Source organism: Rhopalosiphum padi, chromosome 1 (genome assembly GCF_020882245.1).
Source record: "Rhopalosiphum padi isolate XX-2018 chromosome 1, ASM2088224v1, whole genome shotgun sequence".
Lineage (NCBI taxonomy): Eukaryota > Metazoa > Arthropoda > Insecta > Hemiptera > Aphididae > Rhopalosiphum > Rhopalosiphum padi.
Window position 1 is genome coordinate 49,901,279 of NC_083597.1, and position 27,771 is coordinate 49,929,049.

The window sequence follows — 27,771 nt, forward strand, 5'->3', positions numbered from 1 at the left end:
ACCAGGCGCCATCGCGCATGCGTGGCGCTACAACCGCCGGCTGAGTGCTGCCGCCGTACTGCCGTACCGTACGTTCAACGTTGCGATAATACTCGACCGTCGGTAACAGTATTATTTATTAGTTTATTACGTTGAACGTTCCCTTCTTATCCGGTGTCGCGCGATTCAATCATATCTACCATTATTATAAAATATACTGCAAGACGCAAGTCGTCACTCGTTGTCGTTCACTATATAGTACGTTCGTATGAGATTTACATACCTATTCATTTTAACGTCGAGTTCGATTACGCGAGTTTACTCAAGACAAGCGGTCGATTTTCGACGCCTTTAGTGTCGAAAAGAAATCAGATCAAGACGATCCTGGTACAGAAGGGTGGCCCAACGCCGACCGAGGTGGTGGTACCATGTCGCGACCGGATTTCACACCACGTTCAGAGCGATGGTCTTGCGAACTCTTCGTCTGGGCAATTTGAGTAGGTACTAATCACGAAATTGGAATCGTTTCGGTATCAAAAACAACGAACAGTCAGTACTTGTGTCTGACGGACGTTGACCTTAGTGGACTCCCAACAGACCTGTCCGAGTCGGGGTCATATATCACTGGAAAGAACTGTATGGGGAATTTGCCGTCACAAACATTATTTCATATGCAGGCTTCACAATGAGGAAACTGAGCGGTAAGTGCCATGATGTGAACTTTTAAATTTTTTTCAACCCATGTTTATCCTTCAGGAAATCAGTTAAATCTTTCTATATTCCCAACTTGATTGTTTTGACAATGCATTGTAATGTAATAGTAATGGTCATAGGGTATTCGTCCTAACTAATCGTTTAGAAAATGATAAATAACAATCCACTATTAATAACAACTTGTCAAGCTACTTTATTGTACTAATAAATACCTAAGTCTAATGTGAGTTAAATTTAGGTAGATGGTAAATTTACGGTTATTTTTTATGTTTATATACCTACTTACTGGCTATTGCCTCAAATAAAGTATAAATAATTTCAAAGTAATTGGTATTTAAGTAGCTGTAGTACCTATTTATTTTAATTTTTTGAAATTAAGTTGAATTCATCTAATTTTTTGTTTCCAATGAACATTTTATTCAAAATTCTATTACATGGGTCACCAAATGGTGGCCCACGAACACATTTTATCTAGCCACAGACATAGAATAAATAATACATTATATGTGTACATATTATGTGTTATTATTATAAATTATTATTTTTGTTAAATATTTTTGGTTTTTAAATAATGTAAATACTCGTGTAAATATGTACTTAGAATTTTGATGGCCCACAAAAAATGTTCAGTTTCCTAATGTGGCCCTTCAAAAATATTAATTGGGGACCCCTGTTCTATTATATTTGATTTTGATGTAGGTATCTACCTATATTAATTATAAAAGTGTATTTATTATGTATCTAAATATACCAATTGCGTTTTGTACTTAAATACTACTATTTCTATTAATATTTAGAGTTTCTAATAAACTTTTAATTTTTATAGTTACATTAACAATAATCGTGTACGCTAGTCAATACTAAAAAATGTAATTAACAAACATTCAGCTCAGACAGATGTTAGACAGATGGTATTTTTATGAAACAGTTTTTTTATTTTCAATTCTCATGGGTGTGAGTATTTTGTATAATATTGCATAGTATGTGAAAACATAATAAAACAAAGGTCATCTCTGTATTAAATTTATTTATAAATAATTGATGTAGGTACTGAGTACTCGTATACGTTTATCTAGGTATCATAATATATTAATTTATATTTTTTCTTCTTTTTTTTATTAACTAGCAATAGTTAATATCCAAGCATAAACAAATAATGAAATTAATTTATTTTAATTAAAAAAAAGTTTTTACTTTGTGGTTTTTTATATATCTACACTTCAACAGTATAGATAACTGTGGTCTAAGTAGGTACACTAAAATTTGTATTATGTTGTTTATAATATATTCATTTGACACATGCAAACCTTAAAAATTATTTAAATTTACTATTTATCATAGTAAGTGCTATGGCATATGTTGAAACATTAGTTAATTTACTTGCAAATATTTTCATAGTATCATTATGTATCTTGTTATAGGTACCTAGTAATTTTTTAATATTAATATTTAAAATACTTGACTATGAAATTTTACATTAATTATGAGGTTAATTACCAATATCAAACAATATTATTAAAATTATATTAAGTATCAATGGGCATAAGTTATAAATTTGATCTAAGTTCGTTGATCTCATCATTTAAATTAATCCTATTTCTTAAACTTGGAAAAAAATTTTTTCTAAACAATATCATTGATTATAAATACTATTTATAATCAATGGCAATACTATACATTAAGTAGATATTTATTAGGTATTATATACATTTTGATGACCCTAAAACACTGTATAACGAGGTAACTTTATAATGTGCAAAGGTATTTTATAAAAATTTAAATTTTCTTATTCATAAAAGTATAATATTTCTGGAAAAAAAATTCTCATTTTAAAATTTCTCCATATTTAATAATCTAAACAGTGGTAACAATAGTATAATCAACATTGTTATAAAATTATATGATTTGGGTAGTTAAAACATTTTTTTCAAGTAAAATCAGGATCACATCAAAAGAAGTTAGTTGCCTCCAGCACTCAGCAGTAACATACTTTAATACGACACTGACTGATTACTATGTTAAATTTTTTGAAATGTCTCCTATTATTTTTGCTGTCTGCTGTTTTTCAATTGTATTCTATAAGGTTGCTTTACATTAGGTAAAATAAAATACCCACAATAAAAACTCATGAAACTGCTTGTGTCAGATTCATCATGATTCATCATGCTACTTCCTCTTCACCCTTGTCTTTTGACTGTCCTAGTTAAAGAAAGTATGAGTACAATCTGTGGTATAAGATAATTTTAAATATGATGATAGGTACCTAGTTGATATAAATGTGGTTAAAAATATTTTGTTTATCACCTTAATTTATTTATATTATAATTAAATTCTTAATTAATTATGTCAACTGATTAGTGACTAAACTATACTATAGTTAGATTTGTCTATAAACTATAGTTTTTGATTATTATCACATTTTTTTTCCAAAAATGAAATTTTTAAATAATAACACAAAATAAATGATTTTACCAAAACTGGGAATATTCTCTAATTTTAGTAATTTTATATATTTTGTTATTTAATACAATATACCTAGTCTCTACCAGTTCAATAATAAAAAATTGAATAAGTTATACTGCTCTATGGTAAATTTTGAGTTAAGACTACTGTTGTAGGTACCTCGTCTATGAGTAGGTCACTGTAATGACTAATGGATGACGTGTTAAAATTGAATTCAATAATTATTACATACAAAAACCGATTCTAAACCAGTGACGTCACAATTTCTAAGAATAGGTATTTTATAATTTATTTATTTATTACCTACCTATTAATACGATAGATCAAACTAAATGTTGCTAACTTGGCAATGATTATGCATGAGCTTAATTTGCAATTAAATGTAAGTTAGATAACCAGTGTATTTTGGACAAAATGGAAAGTTATTGGGTTTGTTTGAAGTTCCCCCCCTCTCAACCAATTAATTTTTTGCCTCAGCTTATTTGGATCGATAAACTTACAAATTCAAAAAATTTACCTTAGAATTAATTACAAATTAAGCTTCATAACTTATAATGATCCAGTATAATTTGGATTAGGTGGGTGGCTGACTTTACCGACGTGTTATTTTTCGTTTAAATATCCAAATTTTGAATTCAAAATGTTTTGTAAAAAAAAATAGACCTATGTATTTTTGATATTAATAGAATTTTGTAAATTGTACAACTTCTGAGGAACATTCGTAAAAAAAACTAAAATAACATTTTTAATTTCTATCAATAGCTCAAAATTAGTCGGAATATTTTTAAATGTGTACATTTTATAAAAAATAACAAGTAATAATAGTTGAATGTTTCAAGTTCCTACAAATTTTTAAATATCGAGTTATAACAAAACGTTAACTTAAAAAATTCGTACAAAAATATTGTAAATATGCTTATTTTTTTTTATTCCAATAAAAATAAATTATGAAAAATCTTGTACTTAATTTTAAATTTTAAGTAGGTATCTATTTAAATTAAAATTGTTTATTAGTTTAGTCAAAATTTGAACTTTAAACGCTCATAATTAAATAGTGACTACGAATTTTGAAATGTTTAACTGCTTCAATTATAACTTAATAATGTATGTAAAATATTGTATTAAATGTTCATGCTTTTATCTCAAACCTACAAATATACTGCGGCGTAGCAAAAATGAGTTCAGCAGAATCAGTTTTATATAATTAGCGCGCTTTAATATTAGAATGAATTATTTGGTTTGTTATCGAGCTTTAAGGTAAATATATTATCTCTGTTTGAAGTTGATATTTTACGATTTTTTTAATTTTTAAACGAATTTTGATTTATAATATTTTATATATGGTCATACCTTCTTTAAAAATTAAAATACCGATCAATTAACTTACAAACACAGATAATTATCATGTTCTTAGCTTTAAATTTGATGATAGTCCAATTTACTCTAGCATTTCAACGTCAATAACATTAAATTGGTTCTATTAAACTCAAATTCTCTTTAAACGTTGTTATACATTAATGAGACAGAGACAACTTAGAACACATGCGGTTGCTTAATTATAATTATTGATTTGATTTATATGTTTAATATTTATCATTTTATAGTACTTGTGTTGTGGGTAACTAGGTAGTACCTAGTAATTTATAAAATGATTAATTAGAAGTATTAGAAACTAATAGTACTTGAAATGATAAGAGGTTGGGTAGGTCATTGTTTTAGGTGCGTATAGTATTAAAGATAAAAGCTTAGCTTTATAGGTTATTCCTCACCTGGTAAAAATATATTGTTATAATGTACATTGTACATTTTTAGTTAACTTTCTTGACATTATCCTTATATTCCAACATCGAATTTATCCTAAGCTGGCTATGAAACGAAGGATATTGAATAATTTTCGGAGCGTATAACGACTGTGGCAGGGCTTTAATATCAATCGCGTATTAATCAGTTATCATAAATGCATAGTACGTATTAAAATACTTACCTAAATAATAGATAACAGCTTCATAAGTAATCTTCATGTAGTTAACCGGTGTAAGCGATCTACCAAAACTACAAATAAATAGTTTATAAAAGTGTATCAAAAAAGCTTATTATATAAAACAGAGCAAAATTTAACTAGCTACCAACAATTGAATCCTTTGATGTATGCATAGATCTTCACCATTGTTTTTGTAACCTCCTTCACCATTGTTAAAAATTGACTTATTACACTTGTATTGAACATTTATGTATTATGTTTTACAACACATCACAAATAAGCAATGTTCTAAGTATGGGCTCCAAATTGTGGGTCTATACAATTTTCACTATAATTTAAAGTTTTATAAATAAATCCAAGTTGATTTAAATTTGACTATATGTATTCCATTTATCACTGTAGTTAGTGGACTCTAGATCTACTTATCTCAATTATAAGTATAAAGGTTTTTCCATTTTTTTTTAAAATTAAACAGTATTTTTTAAATGTCATTGCTTGCCGCTAACCTAAGCTAATAACATACAACCCCTGTAATCGTGATCTATAATTTCTGTTACTGACGTTTGAATTTGGATTTTTGTCTTCAGAATTTTCTGCAGTTTAATCTGCACACATTAAATAACCTCTATTATATTTACGTTTTCCTTCACAAAGGGATTCGTCTATCTCAACAACACAATCGATGGCCACCATTTTTTGTCGTTTTCAAAAGTAATCAAAAACAACTTCCTGGCACCAGTTAAACCAATCAATTACTGTGTTTTCTCCATTCTGTCCACTGAACAGTCAAAATTTAGCATTTTAGAGAAATCTAGTGAATTTAGTATTATACAAATTAAATTATTTCTAAACGTAACGTCAGAATTTCAGAATTTTTTTTTCTAGCTCTTATAGTTTCTTTTGGGACCTTGTTACAAAAACTCGTATGCACCAATAGTCAACGGAGAACTAGCGGTAGCGAGTTTAATGGAAATTTAATTTTATGGTATGTCCAATAAAATGTTTAATATTTCATGCTATTTAGTCTAATCATATATATCAATACGCAGGTTGTTGGTCAAATCATTATCAACGCAATAACTTAATCGTTTAACTGTCGTGATTATTTTGTGTAACGCTTAGCACAACAACATATCGCAAAAATTATGGTATATAAAAAATTATAGATATTAATTAAGTAATTATTCAGCTATAAATTTGTCTGATTTTTTTTGAAAACCAAATCATAGTCATTTTTATAAATTACAATACCATATATTTTCTCTGGCATTTCTTCCCCTCCAGTCCATTTTACCATTTGTAATAACTCCATCACCCCACAAAAATGTCTACAGCTGTACCTACATATTATATAACCCCATTTGTTATATAATTTATAAGTCATACTAAAGAATAAAAATAAATAATTTGTGGTTGTAATTGTATAATTATTTTTATTCTACTGTTCTACTCATTCTGCTTTATTTTACTATTAAAAAAAAAATACTATAAAGCATGGACGTCCTCGAACATTTTTCTAGAGGGGGAGGAGGAGGCAAAATTAATTTGAAAAATAAATGAAGATTTTTTTATAAATTGTATACTTACATTTTATTTATAGAACATTATTATGTTTCGTCATTATTATATTAAATCATCATTACAATTAGGTACAGATAATGCTTAGGAAAACAAATTTAAAATTCTATGGGAGGGAAAGTGCCCCGTCTTGCCACCCTTCCTGGGGACGCCCATGCTATAAAGTAAAATACGTGAAGCTTTTAAATTTCAGAGGATACCGCATAGCTCAATTTATTATGGGTTAGTCATTTAATAATTTTTTTTTTTGAATTTATTTTAAATTTTTAATTAAATTTATCTCTTTAAAATAATTTAAAAAACGGAATATTTACGTAACACCTTTTTTTGCTTTTAAAAATCAACATTTTTAGTATTTTTTTGATTTATGTTATTTAAATGTATATTTATCTTTATAGCATTTAAAAGTTAATTCAAGAATCTTCAAGTTGTTATTGAAGTAGTTTAATGTGTGTAGCAGCGCAAAATCATATAAAATTGTAAATTTGTGTTCAACGGTTAACTTAAAAAATTTTGTTTCGTTTTAATATATGTACCTCTTAGTATAAAATAACAAAATTATCGATATCCTCGCGGAGGCTCTTTTTTCTTTAAATATTTTACAACATTAAAACTAAAATTAAGAAGAAATATTGGCAAAAATCATTAGAAATAACAAGGGTGAAGTTGTAATTTTTAAATTTGATAATTTATTGACTTATGGATTATTGTTAAATGTTTAACGTTAAACTTTAACACATCCAAAAGTGACTATAGCTCAAGGACGAGATATACCCTCAAAACCTATATTGTATAGCTGATCGAAATTCCCGTTTTTTAATTTGAAATGTAATTTATTAACTTCCGTTGACATTAAAAATGTGTAAACAATTATTACAATTTTAATACATGATTCAATTAAATTTAAAATTGATTTACTTCTGTTTTCATGTTTAATTATAGTTAAATATGAACAATTCACATACTTAGCCAGTTAGCCATAAAATAATTTAGTTGGCTATATTATAGTATATAGTAATAGGCAATAGCTTATGCTTATACTATTTTACTGTCACCGTATTTTGTTTAACTGTGTGGCCTACTGTGTTTAGAATTTTATTTTTATTTACCTACCAAATTAAATAATGTTCAGGTAAAATGATTTCATTAGTAATTTATAATAATCACATTTAAATAACCACCTAACCCGTGGTGTAGTTGAATTTTTTCAACTATGTGGTATATTGTGTTTACTGGTTAACCACAAGGCTTACACGGAATACAAAGACTGTGTATAATTACCTTAAATATATCTGGTGTAGGTAATAATTAATAATAATTCACCAATGTCAAAAATAAATATTGTAGCCAACGTAGAAGTATTGATTATGATTCATGAATAATACAATTGTCATTGTAGGTTGAAATTAATTTTACTACCCCTAGTTTCAATGTGGTTCTTATTTCTTTTGATTAATATAATTATATATTTCGACGTTTATCAAGGCATAAATTATAAATAACTTCGTGTGTGGGCAGTTCCATAACCTGTGGTACAATCTAAGTTTTGTATTCCCTAGATTTGTACGATATTTATTATCAATAAGTTATTCTTAAATAAGTTAAATATAATAAATTATAATAATAATAATTAAAAAATATATTACCAACATAAATACTTATAATGATATTTATTTCTCATTTATAATTTATTATGAATACGACATGTTTGGTTTAACATTTGTTTAAATTTATACAATAATTTGTATGCGGTTATTGGAGTTTATTCGTATTCGTTTTATTTACTTCGCCATTTTACTTTAATTAATAACAATTTTTTTTATATTTAATAATGTTGTGTAATATGTAATTAATAATTATAATATTGTAATGCAGATTTAAGTATGTCAATTTTAAAGAAACCATATTTTTTATTATTATTAATAGATGGGGTACATCTTATAATAGTTCTAATATTTTGTTCACATCAAAATCCAATTATTTTTAATTATTTTATATTATTTAAAAAAAATGTTAATAATAATTAATTCATATCAGTCATTGGATTTTGAGGCGTTTTTGGTTGTATACTATAATTGTTTATACATCGTTTTATATTCATCAAAAATATTTTAAATCAGTTTTTATATTTTCCAGTAGGGACGAACTGTATCAACTATACTGTGATCAATAGTATACCGCCATTTTTTATGTAAAATAGTATCCAACCAATGATTATGAATTTCTAAGTATATTTTCTAGTATTTTTAGATAATTATCATTATTTATAAAATCATTAAAAACCAAGTACCACCTAAACATACTAAAAAGATACCAACTAAATATATTTGTAATTTTTATTTATATATGTATTATGTGCATAGTATCATTAATTTATCACATTCGTATCATACTTACCTATACAATTATAGGTACCTATATAACGGAATTTCGTGATAGTGTCTACAAATAATTTTGCCTTGTTATAAAGATTTGTTTAGATACAAATCATCGAGCAAATTAATATTGTTTTTTTTTTTTTTTTTATTATTCTAATTACTCTAATTATTAACAATTTTAATGAATCTAAATTATTAGTTCATTTTTAGTGTTTTGTTTTGTGCGAACAGTTTTAGTGTTATTTACTTGAAGATATAATTCCAAATCATTTTTACTTATATGAAAATCATTGAATGCCTTTCCAAATCATCTTTTTGTTTTGGTAATTAATAACGTTAATATTAATTTAATTTAAGCAACTATCAAATTTTTTAGATTAATTACGTATTAGGGTTATCTTTAATTTTGTTGTTGTTAACCTCGTTTATATAATATATATATAACTATGTAAATTATTTTTATCTATAGTAGAACTATATTATAATTAAGTTTTTTCAGAAAATAAGTTTAATATCCAAGAATTTGATTAGAAGCTTAAAAGTACAAAGGTACTTAATGTGTAATGTGTTCTTTAAAGTTTTAATAAAATACCAACTCAAATAAGATTGTAACGGAGATTTTAAGTACTATAAGATTTATTAATTAATTTAATAATATATAAAAATAATCATAATAATAGTATATTTCGGCAACAGTTTTAAGGTGAATTTAGAATTAACATAAGATAAAAGTTAAATTATTTTGACCCACAAACTAAAAATAAATTTAATGATGAATATTTGAGTCAAATTTTTTACCGGAAACATCAAGTATACAAAACTTGACCAAAGATATATTATTTTAAGTTTGACTGTTATATTCAAATTAAATATGCTTTTTTGCACATTTAGAAATAAAAATACTCAATAAAGTTATTACTAATTTTACACTTTCTTAAATCTCATACATTAATAAATAAAAAGTTATTTATTGTTACATACAAATATATAAAAGAAAATGGATGAAATTTGAAGTTTTACTGTAGTACTTTTGTGATAATAATATAGTAGGTATATTTACCTATTTAAACCTATTTATTATATAACTTATACCCAAAACATTTTTAACCATACATAAATACTCCACCAGACAAAAATTTGGCCCCCCCTCCATTAAAAAATATCTGGCGCCGCTACTGCTGATTAGGAAATTAGGTTTACTATATTGTATACGTATAGGTAGGGTTTTAAAATTTCATGAAATTTATTTTCTTGAAATATTTCATTTCAATGAAAAATAAAATATAAATTATTATATCTTAAAGTTTATAATCACGTCTGCAACTTGCAAGTGAACATTTTTAAAAGTTGGTTTATTGTGTGAAATAAAGAAAATACGTATAATAAATAATAATAATAATAATAATAACCAATAAGGATCCAATTAATAATACAAGTGATAAATTCTAGGGCTCGGAAGTTGTTGTACACATTTACTATTCTTTTTGGACTATTTGATTTATTGCTTAGTAATCTTTTCCCAGACATTACGAAAAAATATCAAAAATGTATAGTGCATATTTTTGCATATTTACTATCAATATTTTCTGTGTATAATCAATATATTATTTTTAATCAACTATATAACCGAACACGTTGAAGAGGACGTCTCACCCGCATGTGTTGTCTCCGTCTTACACACGTACGACACAGTAAATTTTCGTTCACCAGTTTCAATAGTGTGCTTTTAGTTTTAATATTAGAGTAAATTGACCTATTATCAAACTTTTAGGTAAGAACATTATCTGTGTTCTCTCGTTGGCTTTTTACGATATTTTAATTTTTCATTGAATTATGAGCATTTTCAAATATTCAATAATTTCATACTCATAACTCACCTAAAAATTAAAATATCGTAAAAAGCCAACAAGAGAACACAGATATGTCGGAGACAACACATGCGGATGAGACGTCCTCTTAAAAGAAGAAAAAATATTTTTCAATATTTCAAAAAGAATGAAATTTTCAATTTTAAAAAATTTCAAATTTAGATCCCTACGAATAGAGTACTTATATACTATATTTTATATTATATATTTATTCCCATCCAGTGGCGGGGGGGGGGGGGGTGCTTGGGAGCTGAAGCACCCACCGTTCCGCATATTTTTATTAAAAATTACTAATAATTCGCCAATTTAAAAAAAATAATGTATGTTAAATTGTTTAAAATTTTTATATTGCTTAATTATGTTTAAATACAAAATTATTAATTTTTTCCCCCAAATTGTACAAAATAAGTACTTTAGGACTATTATTATTAACAAAATAGCACCCACCATAGAAAAATCCTAGATCCGCCACTGTTCCCATCATCGTTTAAAATATTATTGTTTAAGGATCGTTTAAATGTAAAACATAAGATAACAGAATCTGCTTAAATCGTATTCCTACGCAACATCTCGTTTTTACTTTAATCTAGAGACAATATTTTAACATATAAAACATTAAAATACGATTTATATTATTCAGTGGTCTCTAGATAATAATATACGTTATAACTTGACAAAAATATATGGTTATTGGATAGGTTACATTAGTTAAATAAAAAAGTTTGTTTCAATATTATCGACTAAACGTCATTATATTTTAAGTGCTTTATTATTGTTGTTTAGACCTTGGTTGAAATTGATAAATATAAGCACGATAATACAAATTTTTCAGTTGAATATTTAAATTAAGATAATTAAACAATTTTATTTATCCGAAATGTACTAATTATTTGTTTCAACGGTAGTAGATGGATAAATATTTCAGTCAACAGGTATTAATCACACTCCTGTATTATACAATAATACATGTTTATGGATTTAGATTTATTATTATTTATTTTTTTATTAAATCTTAACGAATAACTCTTTAATTCCATAATGATATAAAAATATGAGGCTTATATTTATAATAGTTTATTTCGTATTTTAACTTTGTGATTTATTATTTTCTTTATCTTCGTAAAGAAAGTTGGCACCAATGCTCGTGTAGGTAATGCATTTCAGGTAGTCTAGGACATGTTGGACGAGTAGCCCTATATGGTCCGAACTGTAAAGACGTTACCTACCAGATCGTTTAACTTTTAACCAACAATATGCTTAAGACTTATGATATTTTTAAGCTTAAACTTGACTTAAATACTTTTAAAAATACCACAGGGATTAATTTATTAAAAGTAAGGGGTTTATGTTTCCATTGTTTTAAAATAATTAATCTTTCCAAGACGCTACATTATATGGTAACTCGTCATATATAGGGTGTCTTACTGTCATTGCCCTCATATAATATATATCTGTCTGCCTATTAAATAGGTTCACCTGTTTACTTTCTGTGTTCTACCCTAACATTACAACTCATATAAATTAATGTGCTTAATAATTTATTGATTTACATAAATTGAGCCCCCTCAGAATTTTAAATAACACGTACCTATAGATAAAAGTTTTTATAATTTAGTTTAGGTAAACAAAATAATACTATAAAATTATAGTAAATGTAACCCTTAAAAATAAATATTAAATACAAAAAATACCAACGAAACAACACCCGTTAAGACATTTTATATTTATTGTAAGTACATAATAATATAGGTAATACTAATGATATTAAATTACATTTCTACTTATATTATGTAACTTGCATTAACTTCTATAATATACGTTAGTTATCGGGTAAAAGATTATTAACTCGTTAAACATGATTGGTTTTAATGTTCTTGAAACTAATAAAATCATATCAGCTTTCAGTATATATCACGTTCTTTGTGACAATTTTAAATAAATTATATATTTTAGAAAATTAAGAAATATACTGGTTTTATAAAATTGGGTTTTTTAAACTTTTAATTAAGCATATAAGACTGTAGTGTATGAGTATTAAAAAAGTTTATGTAATGTACTTTAAATATCGGAAACCCCATAGCGTCTTTGGTTAAACCAATTGTGTTTATTCCTTAGTTCAATGTTAAAATATTTTAAACTCATTTTAAGGATAACTCAAATCTGCAATAATATAATGTACATGAATCGTGGAAACATGTTGATGAATATATTACAAACATCCCCATTTCGTTTGTGACAACTAGGCCGGTCACGTAAAACGAGGTTTTTGTGTGAATACTTTTCCCTGCCAGATAATAATATATTAATATATGCTCTAGATTATCGTGCTTACTTTCAGATACAAAGCATTAAAGAAAATAAATATAAATACGCGATATTTTGTATTGCATAGTACTTACTACCTACTTAATTTCTGCAAAGACTTCAAATGTAATTCCGTGGTAGAAATTCTTCTAAACCCTAAACTATCTATTTACTAAATCGATTAATTATTTTGAGTGACGTATAATCACAAAATATATATAACTAAATGTTAACATTTTAATAGTTTGTATATTTATGATTTATGAAAAGAATACTTTCTTAAAAATAACAAATAAGAATTTAAAAATAATGTTTTAATATTTATATTGTAGGTATACTTATTCGGCTATTCAACGTTTTAAGTTTTTTAAGGTTACAGTTGTTTTTCTTTGATATGTTTGATGATCTTATTACTAAATTGTATTGTATTGTGTATTGTGTAGACTTATTATTTAATAAAACCTTTTGATTTTAATATTAAGAGTAGACAATTAACTATCAATTCTAAGCATTACTAATATCAATTGTTAAAATGAAAATTGATTATATATATTTAAACAAAAAGAGAGTTACAATGTAATACAATGCTAGAAACGTGAAAGTGAAACTAATCAGTAAAATAAAAAAATAAAATACTGTTTAAATAATATCTATCAACAATGGTTTAATACTAGACACCCGATTTTCACTTGGGAAATTATTAAGAACTCTCTATATCGTATATCCAACTTAATTTTCATACTTCAGATATATAAGTTGTGTATCAAATATTATATATATATATATAAATTAAAAATAATTTTCGTAATAATTTTTATTTTTATGTGTTTTTAAAAATTAATTGTTTATCTTGAAAAATTTGTTCCATTTCAATAGTTTTTATGATTTACTTAAATGAAACTCATTAATGATCATCTTTGTTTGTACACAAGGTCATTGTTTTGCCTAAAGTGTGCATAAATCGTTAAACCTAAATCATAGTCCGAGGGGAAGAGAAGGGAAGGGGAGAATCAAGATGACGACCATATGGTGTGTTGTGAAATTCCTGGGCTACCCACATTTATTGTACCTACCTGTCGTTATAAGCTACTTTCATCTGTTATGCATTTACATATACCAGAAATAAAACCCAAGTTTCCAAACTTCAATACTTGAATTCATTATTATTTATTATTATAATAAAAATAATTAAACAGTGAATTATTATAGAATATGCTATTTTTAATAATATACTATACTTATATACTTTTCGGCTCTAAGCATTATTCTAAATATTACATTGATAATAGGTGATATTTTAAAATACAATGTATTATTATAGTCTTGTGTAGTAATTTATGTTATAGTAGAAGTAAATTAATATCGATAAAATCATTAAAATCTCAATTTTATTAACTGTCCTTGCACAGTGTTTGAATTGAGACTTATACCGATTAATTAATGTCATGTAAGAACCAGTATGATCAACTTGTGTTTTATCACAAATAATTAGAAGCAGTTTAGATTTTAAAAAAAAATAGTTAAAATAAATAGAATACTTATATTATATGTAGGTACATATAAATAATAATATTAATAATATTATGATAAAAGTTCCAGTATTATTATAAACATATTGTTTATTAAACTTATTGTTTTAAAGTTAAAAAAAAAACCTAAAATCATTATGTTAGTAAATTTTTATGGATATGTATCTTTTTATATTTAATATTATTATTGTATTAGTAAAATATAATTATATTTGTAAGAGCATGTAGGAATATTATAAAATTACATACCTACTGCAAATGCTGCAATTTATGGTAAACGACTATAGATGTCGCTGGTTGTTCTTGTTCGGGGCCGCGTGGGTTTTGCAGTAGTACTGTTACTAGTTACCGTGTGTACATTGAAGTTGGTCTGTGGTTGCTCGTATCATATTTGTTACGTTAAATCTGTATGTGTATACGTTACTGTAGTGTTAAACGAACCATATTTTAGTCTTATTGTTGTTTTGTGCGGCTTATGTGCTTTATTTTATTATTATAGTTCAAATGTAAGTGATCCGCGGTTATAATTTCCTGTTGTTTTTTTATTTTATAAAAATGAATTAACTTTCTTATATTTGTTCGTTTCAACTAATTATTTATATTAAGACAGTATATAATACTGTTATTCCTTATTATAAAACATCAATAATTTATATTTCTATACATAATAAACTACTCGTTGACATACATGATGATTATGATTTGCTTTTATGTTTATTTGATTTATCAAATAAAATAGCTATTTAGCTATATTTATAGCTATTACTTAATTTTGAAAAACTATTCTCCCTTAAACATTTTATTCCAATTGTTAATTTTAAATTTGATTTGATTTTCCGTTGCATGTGGAATAGTATATTTTATTTATTGTATAGATTTGATCATTCTTTACATACGTATGCGTTAACTATAATGTCGTTAACATCTGGTTTGGTTTATTGGTAGCAAATAACAATACTTTTTCACTATATAAAGGCGGGAAAATAACACGTCCCTCCTGATTTTAATATTTTCCCCCAGAAATACGACCCTTCGTAATACCCTAGATTGGTATCGTATAAATAAATGTGGGTGGTTTAATAGGCCATGTATAAATGCAGTATTTGTGCTACCAGATTGTCCATTAAATTGTTACAAATTAATCTTTTAAATTTAATATCATAATTAATATGTTAGGTTCCTATTATATGTTTTCTTCATATATTTTTGAAACTAATTTATTTTAAATATAAGAACTAAATTTACATAAAATACGTTGGCTTACTTGACTTACATATTTTTCAATCTAAAAATTATCTTTATTTTTATATTTTTTAAATATTTATTATTGCCTATATTATATTCAATACTTAATAGTTACAGTAATTTATTGTCGCTGTGTGCGGGTGTTCGAGATATACGTGATTTCGTGTCAAAACATTCCTTTCCGTAATAGGCAAGGAATGCAATGTCAAGAACCTGCAGTCTACTGTTAAACAAACATAAAACAACATTATTTTTTAACCTATCATTCATCTTGGTCATATTTGTTATTTCGTCTGGTTTCAAATAAAAATGATAGATGATCAATATCACTTACAACACTATGAAAAAATATCAAATTATTTCATATTCTATAGACCTATATACTACTATTTCGGTTTTCTATTTCGCAGTTCCTTGGTTATTTGTCAATTATATAAAATATCGGTAGCCATACTAAAACATTGCCAATAATTAATATGTATAATATATGCTTACATAGCATACATACTAGTTTACTCCAATTGTACCGACTTATAATACTAAAATAGTAACGACTCATTAAATTATATTTCTTATACGCGTTCATACAATAGTTTCTTTTAAAACATTTTTCTATAACTTGTTATTTACTGTTTTGTATTTCATATTTGTGTTATGTAATTAGGTTGTATAGTTGAATAAATGGTTACAACAATGTACGTCTATATATATATTTTATACATTTTACTAATCAAAGTATAATAGTTACATATCATCTAATATACAACTTTATCTATGTAGCAAGTGCTTTAATAAATAAATGCATAATTAATAATCGCCAGTTTTTTTTTTTTTTTATAAATAATGATATCATTATATTCAAGAGTCCTTATATATTTTGTTTTCTATAATAGGTCATGAAATCGCCCCACTATTAAGCATATGCTTTTCAACTATTTTTTACTACTACAACATTCGTCTTAATTTTAGACAATTACTTAATGTATATCGTATGTAGTTCTCTCTTCTTATTTCGTCCATGTATTGTTTATATATATATAGTTAACGAGTCAAACGGATGTAAATTGTTTGAACATTTGATCCATCATGTCTGATATACGAAACAGTTTATGGGCACATCCACCCTTACCACCCGGCAAACGAATATTAGATCGTTCAAATTCTGAAGACAGAAAATCAACTTTTGGATTTATACGAAAATTTCCATCCGTCCGCCGCAATAGCAAAAAAGAGAGCATGATGGATACCACTTATGAAAGTTTCGATAGTCTATTCGAAGACAATGATATAGTATTAGTTGAAACCGAATATGTTGAAGATTCCAATAAGAATAAAAAGCCATTTACGGCAATGTTCAGAAGCCGATCTGATGGAAATTTAGCTGGGTCTTCAAAAAGTAGTTCTATTATGTCTCACGAGTCTGCAGAACCGAAAGGGTTTACCAAATATCTGAGAGCGCTGAGTGGAAGTTGGAAAAATTTGTTAAATAGTAAGTGATAATAAAAGATCAAGATTAAAACAAAACAATAGAATATATAATAGATTCTTGTAGTTTTTGGGATTCGATATAATAGTACCTATAGGCTATGTGTTAACCTATAATAACGTCGAATGTCAATTGAATAGTTCAAACGATTATTTCACCAGGTATAATATTATATAATGTACACGTAGCTACGATTTAAATAATATATACCCGGACGTACGACACGTATTCAAATCAAATGAATTAAACTCGAGAGCTCAGCTGAAAACAAAAAAATTATACCTAGTTCGATTATACGGAATAAACTGTAATAATAATTTATATTATTGTATTTAAACGTGTGTGTCCATTGTCCAAACATATACTCGTGTTTCCGTCTTTTCTGTTCCCCTCGTATCAACTAAGCAATCATTTTAATTGTGTTTGGTGGGCTATACATAGTATTTTAAATATACATTTTAGATCATTGAATACAACGTTGGCGTTTAATCATTACAATTAAATTAATACTTTCAACACTATTTTACCATAATGTAATGTTTTAATGACTAATAAAAATATAATTACCGTCGTGTTTTTGTTACTAAAAATATGAATAAACTAATATTATACATCCATGCCCTATTGTATCATGAATTTTTACTTTTTTTTAGTAATATTTAGAATATTTACAACTTCAAATTTATTTATTTTACTTGTTTTATAAACAATTAAAAACTATAATTATAATATTTCGTTATTTTTATGGCATAATATATACAAATACTAATATAATTTTTTTTTTAATTTATTGAATATTATTGTTAAAGCAATAGTTCAATGGCATTGTTTAGATTGTAAAATCGTTCTCAATAATTATAATATGATCATTAATAGTGAAATGTAATTTATTTTAATGAGCCTTATTGTACATCAATAATTATTATTAAATTGAAAATAATACACTGGCTGTGCGTGTTTACATAATATACGATTAGAAACATAATTTTATTATAATTCTTTAATCTTGATGTATGGACATAGAGTTTCATGATCCACGAATTGTAGTTAATATTAATAAGACGATCACCTGCATGTGTTTGTCTCCGTCACAAAAATATAACATATCATATTTACATAACAATATTTTATTGTTTTAATTTTTGAGTAAATTGATCTATTATCAAACTTAAAGAATGTTATCTGTGTTTATACGGATTTTTTACCGTATTTCAATTTTTTGACATGTTATGTTTAAGTAAAATATTGTGATTTAAAAAGTTCTAATATAAAATACAAATATAAAAACAAGTATTTCTAGTTTCTACTGCATGCAGATATATCGGATATGTATAATACATCTTATTATGGCTACTGACTAATTTACCCGTATTGGTTTTATCTATATGATTTTTTAGGTACTAGCAGGTACATATAGTATTATTGTGATACATATATATATCGTCATAAACCTACAGGTGATTCATGACGTCATGGTAACGCTTTCCGTGTCGCACAAATTTATAGAATGAGCCCAGCTATAAGACATGTCAAAAAAATGATTTTTTGTTTTAATATTTTGTAATATATACTTTAATATATTTTAATTAAACAGTTAATATTTTAAATTACCAATTCATTTTTCAAAGTAATTTTCATCATCACTAGCTAAGTTTATAATTAAAATATGAACTTATTCTTAAATTATACTTGGCCGCTAGTTTTGATATTGATAATACCTTTAACCTATATAATTCAGGTACTTGATTTATACGAATAACTTTAGTCAGATATTAATATACCTTTGTATTAACTAAATTATTCTTTAATTTTCAAAATGTTTCATTAAAATAAATAATCATAAATAATTAACATTTTCGTTGCCATATAATTTTGTTGGTTGTTGTTTTAATATAATATGTTAAATATAAATTTTAACCTTATTATAGCGAGCAATATAAATATACCATAATACTTAAGATTCGCTTTATTTGTTTATTTAAATTTTCAACTTTAGGTGGGTCTTGTATAAAATAGGTACATATTTTTATTTTTCATTAAATTTATGAGTATAAAAAGATGTTATTTTAGGTTTAACCTTTAATGAATATATTTTACATATGGAACGTTTTTAGTTTCATAAGTAAAAGAAGTAGTACATTTTTATTAAGCATCTACTTACCACGTGTCACCCTTCATTTTTAAACCAAAATTAACATCTGTTTTGTATAATATTTAACGCAGGATACTATTATGGACGTATACACTAAAAGTTTAAGATCTTGTCCCTTATCAAACATAAATAGTTACCAAATTGTACTTTATATTATAATTTATATTTATAGATATTTAACGTAATATAACCTTATCGTTAAAAATACTATTTAAATAATATTCAAAGTATTCATTTATGCTGATTGCTTAGCTTTTTTCATCGCTTATAGAATTTTCTACAACTTAATACGTGATTTTAGTTACACAGAGTTTATTATTATTTTGCATTAGTGCATATTACAATTTTAGCGAACTTCATTAAAAAAAAAAAATGACAGAATATTATATATTGCTTCCCACGTATGTTTTTTGTTCTTTTACAAAGGTGCAACACCTACATTTTAGTTGTATTCGCAACCACGCAAATTTCCAATTTAAGAAAACTGGTTTTATTTATTATATATATTTTATTATATATTATATTATACATTTACACGATATAGGTGTTGCATGTGTTCGAATCTATTCAGAAAATCAAATCGAGGTCATTAAACATAGTATTTAAGTGTTATTTTCAAAAATATGTTGATCTAATAGATCTACCCATTTATTATAATTTTGAATTACAATACATATATATCTACCTACTTATAGTTACGCAAAATATAAATTATATATTATATTTAAACGAAAATTAACTTATAATTATGAAATGTATTCTTAGCGGTATTATGTTAAATGTTTAGAACACATGTCCATTTTTCTCTTCAACAAATATTAGGTACTTATTATTTATATTAACATTTTATTTATGTTAAGTCGTAGAATTGTTGAAGTTGTAGATAATAGTTATTATACTTATAAACATACTTCATTTTGCGTATTAATATAATATAAACAAAAAATAATTAATGGAATATCGAACATATTATAATGTTTATACTATTACAATGCCGTCATTTAACTGATAAATTATGTAATTTTCAATCCAAAGATTAAATATAGTCATAAAATAATTAATGATTACTATTACTAAATATATTATTTCTTTTTCTAAATAAAATGAAATAACATTATTGTTTATACATATAAATAAATCAAGGTTTTTTTGCTTATGTGAATAGTGATTTTTTACATCCTTGAACTACCCTCCAAAAGCTTTTGACTTAGTTCTATGAGGCTCGACAACATAACTCCCCCTGACAAGTGCTCGAGTTTCAAATAAGTAGTTGCTTGCTTTTGTAAAATCAGAGCCATTGTTTAATAGGATGCTGAACCTTTTAAAATCTTTTATAACTTTATAGTATATATAGATGGAATATATGTGTTATTATAAAACGTATTTCGTAATAAAATGTTTTTTACTAAAACTATTTGATGTTCTGATGTTACAGTTAGCAGTATGAACAAAACTCAGAAAAATGTTCCTCAAGTAAAAAAAGTACCTCCGCCAGCCATTCCGGATTCAGTTGCATGTCGACATTCAGGTAGTAGCTTTGGATCAACGGGATACAGTAGCTCCAGTGATGATGCATTTCTCGATCCAAATACTTGTATCAAACCAGGTAAAGTGTTTCGAAAAAAAATGCTATTTTTTATGTATTAATATTTAATTTATCGGTATGGATATCTTTTAATTTACATATAATTTTTATGAAAGTCGATAATATCGTCTTATAAAAATAATATTATAAGAAAAGTATGCTCTAAAAGTATTGTAATACCCTATCTCTACAAACAAATTAATCGTTCAATGCATATGGTACCTATTTAAAAGAATGTCAGAGACTCGGAGCACTATTTGTTTTAAATCTGTGACCCAAAAACATGTAACATAGCAAATTTATGTCAGCAGAACCAACCTTGTGTAATTAACTTAGCATTATTGTGAATTGACTTATTATCAAACTTAAAAATAATATTCGTGTTTTACATAAACTTTTTTTTAAATATTTCAATTTTGATACAAATTATAAACATATTAAATATTACGATTTATAAATGCCCAAATTTCGCTTTTAAATTTAAATATTGTAAAAAAATAAATATATATAAACACAGATAATATTCTTAATTAAGTTTTATATTAGGTAAATTTACTCTAATATTAAACTTACAGTACAAGGTTGGTTCTGCTAAAATCATAATTTTTGAACTTTTTAATAGTTTTTAAAAAATTATAAATAGTGTGACACTTCTGATGAATTTGTAGAAAAAAATCTAATAGGATACAAAAAAACAGGTGTTTGGTATTTGCTTTGCTCATCTCTAGCATACTAGGAAGTATGTGTATGATATTGCGTTAAATCATCGCATTAAAAAACACGTTCTGTTTGGATAATATGTTTTTCCTTATTTATTATTTTACTTTTAAAATTTAAATACAAGGTTATTCTAACTTGGTATAGTTAAAAATAATTTACAAATACTTTTTTTTTACACCTTAAAGCTTACTGTAAAAGTTTTATTCATGACGAAACATGTTAGTAACATTATTTAAAAAACTATCTTTTGAGATAAAAAAATAAAGCTCTGAATAAAATAGTATACATAAAAAAATCATTTTAATTAGCCAAGTTTAAATCATAATCATTGATGATCGACTATTTATTTTAAACTAAAAGCAATGGTATATTTATTACATTCAAATAAATTATGTTCTGTATATTTTGATACTTTTTAACTTGTTTTTTAAGTTAAATATAATTTATTTTGTAATACTAGATATCTATGATGCAGCAGATACTTACTGCCCTATTGGAAATAAATCACCATCGTCACAATTTAATCATCCAGCTTTCACATTTCCAGGATCTACTTCAGTAAATAAAATCAACATTTTTATTTAATTTGTAATCCTCAATTTCAATTTTATATAAATATTATGTTTTGCTTAGTATTCTCAACCCTGTGGAAATATAAAGATGTATTACCACCAATTATCACTTCAGGAAGATCAAGGAATTGATATGACTCAAAGTCCTGGTCGTGATAGTCCTGGTTCATCTGGTTCTGGTTCTGGATCTCGTCACTCTACAGCGAGTTTAGATAGTGGTCGTGCTTCAGGGTGTCATCTTCGAGGAAACACTCATTGGCATCCAGAACTTAGTCCATCTACTAGGGTAGAAAGACTTCTCAATCAAGGTGTTCCAGTATGTATTTGATTTTTATAATTTGATTTTTATTAAGTAATAATTATAAATATGATTTGTATTTATTCACAGGATAAAGATATAATGTACAGTTGGTTAGTTGATCTACATCTAGAAGAATATTTACCTTTGTTCATATCTGCTGGATATGATATGAGAACAGTTTCAAAAATGACACCAGAAGTAAGTTAATTTATATATAGATAGTTATATATAGTTTAATTAGATTAAAAATACTAAAAAACATTATAATATTTCTGAAAGACTTATTGAATATAATACAATATGCATATTTAAAGTCTATAATAGATGCAGTGATTATTAACTGTATATATTAACTGTTCATTTATTAGGTATAATTATGTATTTATTTTATTTCCCATTATTTACATTAAGGTAAAAATAATAATTTAATTTAATTTTTAACTTTTAACAATATTTGATTTTAAATACCATTTTAAAATAATTAGCTTAAATAAATTGAATATTTTATATTAATACAATTAATTTAAGTATATACTTTGTAATGTTAGAACGATTGTTAATTGATTTAACGCATATTCCAACATTTAATTATCTGTATACTTACATTATTTTCATTTTTAACTTTTAGGATTTAACTGCTATTGGGGTAAAAAAACCAAATCATAGAAAGAAATTAAAAGCCGAAATTGGCTTATTAAATATATCTGATGGACTATTAGATTACATTCCCGTAAGTATTTTTATTGTACCTTTGTACCTCATATTTTTTTTTTTTATTAATATTATGAATAAAATTATTTAGGGATCATTAGATGAATGGCTTAGATTGCTACGTCTTGAAGAATATGGATCAGCGTTAGAAGCTCAAGGTTATTCTACAATTGATGATGTAACTCAATTAACATGGGAAGACTTAGAAGATATTGGAATAGTTAAACTTGGACATCAAAAAAGATTATTACTAGCAATAAAACGAGTAAAGGATATTAAGGCTGGAAAATCATTTGTACCTCATTCTCCATATATTATTCAAACTCAAGTGAGTAAAAATTATAAATTTTAAAAATGTATCTAAATTAAAAAAAAATAAAACGTAATTTACCCTTAGAAAAAAAATTTTAAAAATTTTTTTTATTTAGCAATTAATATGTAGAATTCTAAACAAATTATTCTAGTTAGTTTATATAATATTGTAAGGTACATTTTTTTGTAGAATATTAAATTTTTTCAAAACTATATTAGTTGATATTATTAATAATTTCATAAAAAAAAATGTCTTCCTGATTAAATGTTTTTAAATATAAATATTCAGAGAATATTGATGTTTTATTTTTAATAATGTAAACGCTGCACTGCATTATCCATTTTGTTTTTTTAATTTCCCTTAAATTTTTATTTTCTTATACGATTTTTAGTGGCCAACATATTTTAATTTTATTTATATAGTAAACAATGTAGCACTATGAGTTATGAAAATAGGGATGTAAGTACTAAAAATTGTTACTCAAATTTTGTTTCTTGTAAAAGCATGTTGTGAATATTTTATTTGCATGTCTAGATTTTTATTTTTTACAATGCTTTAAATTTGCATTCATTATTATTTAAATCGTATATTGCATCCAAAAGGCCTGCATCGAGTCGCCATTAAGCATTGTAAGCAGCAGTTCTGGATGTGGAACAAGTATCACTAACATAAGTTGCGGTACAGGCAGTGTTGAACTTGATTTGCCTCGCGTTCATGCCACGTATCACAGCTTTCATCAACCTTGGGAATTAGAGAGTAGCAAACAACTATATTGCCAAACAGATATTGTTCCCATCAAGGTATTAATCTATTTTATAAATTATAATTTGCTATCATCATGTCTTGTTGCTTTTTATCAATTTCTGAGCTTTTGTCAATTTACTAAGTCCCCTAGACCTACTCCGGATTCGAACTGGACACTCGAATTTCAGGAATCGGTAAAGCATTATTATTTCCCCCTTTGATTTTTTCTAAATTATATTTTAAATTAAATATTTATTTAAATATTAAATATAATTTTAGCTTAGAGGAGCACATCGTGGCAAATCATTGGAAAGTCTACATGAAAATATTAACTCAACAACTGGAGGTACGAGTAGTTTTGTTGGTCCACCACAGTGGAGACATCAACAAAAAAGTTTTGAAGATGGTGATTTAACACCAACAAATGAAACTTCTATTCTTCATGAATGTGGTGGTACATTACCTAGACCAAGAGGATTAGTTAAGCCAAGATTAGTGGCTAAAGTTCCAGCTTTATTTACTCAACAAAACATGTAAGATCATAATATACTAAATTGTTTTTTTTTTTTATGTTTATATAAATAAAATAATATGGTTTTTGTTTTCAGAGAAGACTGTTCAGGATTAAATACATTGAAACGTAGACCACCATCTCCACCTAAACGCCAACAGTCTTGTGAAGATAATAAAAAGTGTCATCAAGTAACTGTTGTTGCTGATCTACATTGTATTCCGACGTTACAATCTAAATCTTTGGGTAAATGGACTATAGACAATATGTCTTCTAAACATAACTTAGAGGATCATATCGGGTCAAATGCAAGCTTTAAAGTAAATTATTAACAATATAATTGATATAATTTTCAATAAAAAATTATAAATATATATTTTCTATAGTCAAATTCAAGTACTGAATCAGATACTATTCCATTTGCCAATGAAAATGCAGGCACAATTAAACAGAGAACAATTAGATCTACAAATGGTTAGTCTATAATTTTCATTTGTTTATTTCAATAATTTATATAATGTTTTTCACTGTGTTCGATTTTAGAATTAATTCAACCTATGCTTGCTGAAGGATCTCACTCTATGCATACAACTTCAAATTATTCAATGCACTCAAGTCAATTTTCGCTAATGCCTCCAAGGTAAAAACAAATATTGATATTTTATATTTGTATATTATAGTATTATAACTGAAAACCCAACAAATATAATTGACTAAGTATTAACTTTTGTTCCAATCAATAGTTTAACATTTTGCACATTTTCTAATTGTATTAACAATGTTTATAAACTGATTTAACTTTATTTGATTTTTAAACCAAACCAAACTTAAGATGTTTGGTTCGAGTTGGATACAATTTAAATAGTCTTGTTCAGTTTGAGTATATTAAATTTAAAATAAGTTTTGCTTGGATTTAGTTCTTCTTTAAATATCCAAATATGTTTTAACGCTAATGATTTTTAATAATAATAATAATAATAATACACTTAGAACAAAAGTTATTTTATTGTCAATTATTTCTGTTAAACCATAGCATATAGTACATTGTAGTGTACTAAATTAGTAAATGCTTATAAATATTGATGAAAAATATAATATTTATTTAATGTTTGTCTTATATTTTTATGACAGTGGGAAAAAGGAACCAGCAGATGTACTTAATGATATTGGAAATATGTTAGCCAATTTAACTGATGAATTAGATGCCATGTTAGAAGAAGAAAAAAGACAAGGTCTCAATGATTAAATCAATTAATTGTTTATAAAGATTAAGTTAATATTTCTTACCCTAATTGTAAAAAAAAAAATGTTCCATCCAGTGAAAAAGAAACAATTTTTATGTTCCTTTTTTATTTCTGTGTATTAGGGTTCAAATTGCAAGAAAACAATTGTAATCTTATTTATGTCTTACTAAATCTGTCAATATTAGGCTATAAAAAGGGAAACACCAATTGTAATTGTATCCACTCCTTGCTCTTGGGTTTTAATTTGAAATTAGTTAACAATTTTAGGTGTATAGCTGATACTATCCTTATCTCACCTATATATTTTAAATTTATATAGATTGGAATCAGCCTTATGAATTCTATGTATTATTTCAATAACCACAATTAACTATGTCATTACTCAAATTTATTTTTGAAATTTTAAGATATAATATTATATAATTTCTATGTAACTAAAATACTATATTTGTTACTATTAGTGTAGACATATCACCTTAAACGTCTTCCTGTTTTATAATTTTAATTGAAGATATAACTTGTTTTTACAATTTCAAAAACTTTACTTAAGTTATATAGAGACATATTATATTGTATTTCTAAATTATTATTTGTAGGTAGCTATTTTGATTAGATTATTAATTAATCATAGGTAACTTTATTTAAAAATTAATATATTTAAAATACTTTTAGAGACAACATATTTGACTGATTAGAGAGAGGTGCACAGTTATTAATCTTTGAACCCTGAAGATTTATATTATTTAAATAATTATACAATGTCCTTGGATAATAATTTATATTTGTTAGTATCAACATAAATAATTTAAAAAACTTTAGTGAAGCTATTTATTTATTTTTATTAGTTAAAAAGTAATTTTTTCACTAAAGTTAGGTGAACCAATCGTCACCACATGAGAATTTTATTTTAATTATTCTTTATGGGCATTTCCATTCCTTAGCAAAACAACTTTTGTATTGTATCTATAAATAATAACGCAGCTATTAGCTTTTTATTTAAGATACACCAAGTAAATTCATATTCAATGACTCCTGCAAATTAGGAAGAACATTGAATTTGTAAAATGTTATTTAATGATTAAATAATATTTAGAATCTAAACATTTGTATATTATTGTAGTATGTTTATAATATAAACTGAGGATAACAATTTTATTATATTTATATACTGGTAGATTTTTATACCACAAATTATTATGTACATTAATAAACAATTTTAAATAATTTATTGTGTTTATCTTATTATTAGATTCAACCTGTTTTATTTGACATAGAATTTATGTTAGAAATATTTTGATATAAAATAATTCAATTTCAGATTATTATTATTCACTAAGATAGATGTCAGGTTAAAATAATATTATTTAAAAACTATGGTTTAGTTCTATTTGTA

The 27,771-nt window shown here is 25.4% G+C and overlaps 1 protein-coding gene across 5 annotated transcripts; it reads left to right on the forward strand.

Annotated features, from left to right (window-relative positions):
* LOC132923761 (uncharacterized) lies at window positions 1–27,602 on the forward strand. 5 transcript variants are annotated; one of them, XM_060987729.1, is made up of 15 exons: window positions 1–680; window positions 17,081–17,528; window positions 21,113–21,283; window positions 22,443–22,540; window positions 22,616–22,870; window positions 22,943–23,053; window positions 23,484–23,585; window positions 23,658–23,894; window positions 24,482–24,679; window positions 24,767–24,817; window positions 24,903–25,156; window positions 25,232–25,454; window positions 25,521–25,608; window positions 25,678–25,774; window positions 26,266–27,602. In XM_060987729.1, exons 2-15 carry the CDS (start codon window positions 17,126–17,128, stop codon window positions 26,378–26,380), a joined length of 2,403 nt encoding a protein of 800 aa, XP_060843712.1. In that variant the 5' UTR covers window positions 1–680; window positions 17,081–17,125; the 3' UTR covers window positions 26,381–27,602. The 5 variants fall into 5 exon arrangements, with proteins under 5 accessions (XP_060843712.1, XP_060843740.1, XP_060843704.1 ...); XM_060987721.1 differs by lacking the exon at window positions 1–680 and adding an exon at window positions 15,145–15,300; XM_060987737.1 differs by lacking the exon at window positions 1–680 and adding an exon at window positions 15,154–15,201.
* Window positions 27,603–27,771: the final 169 nt, after the last annotated feature.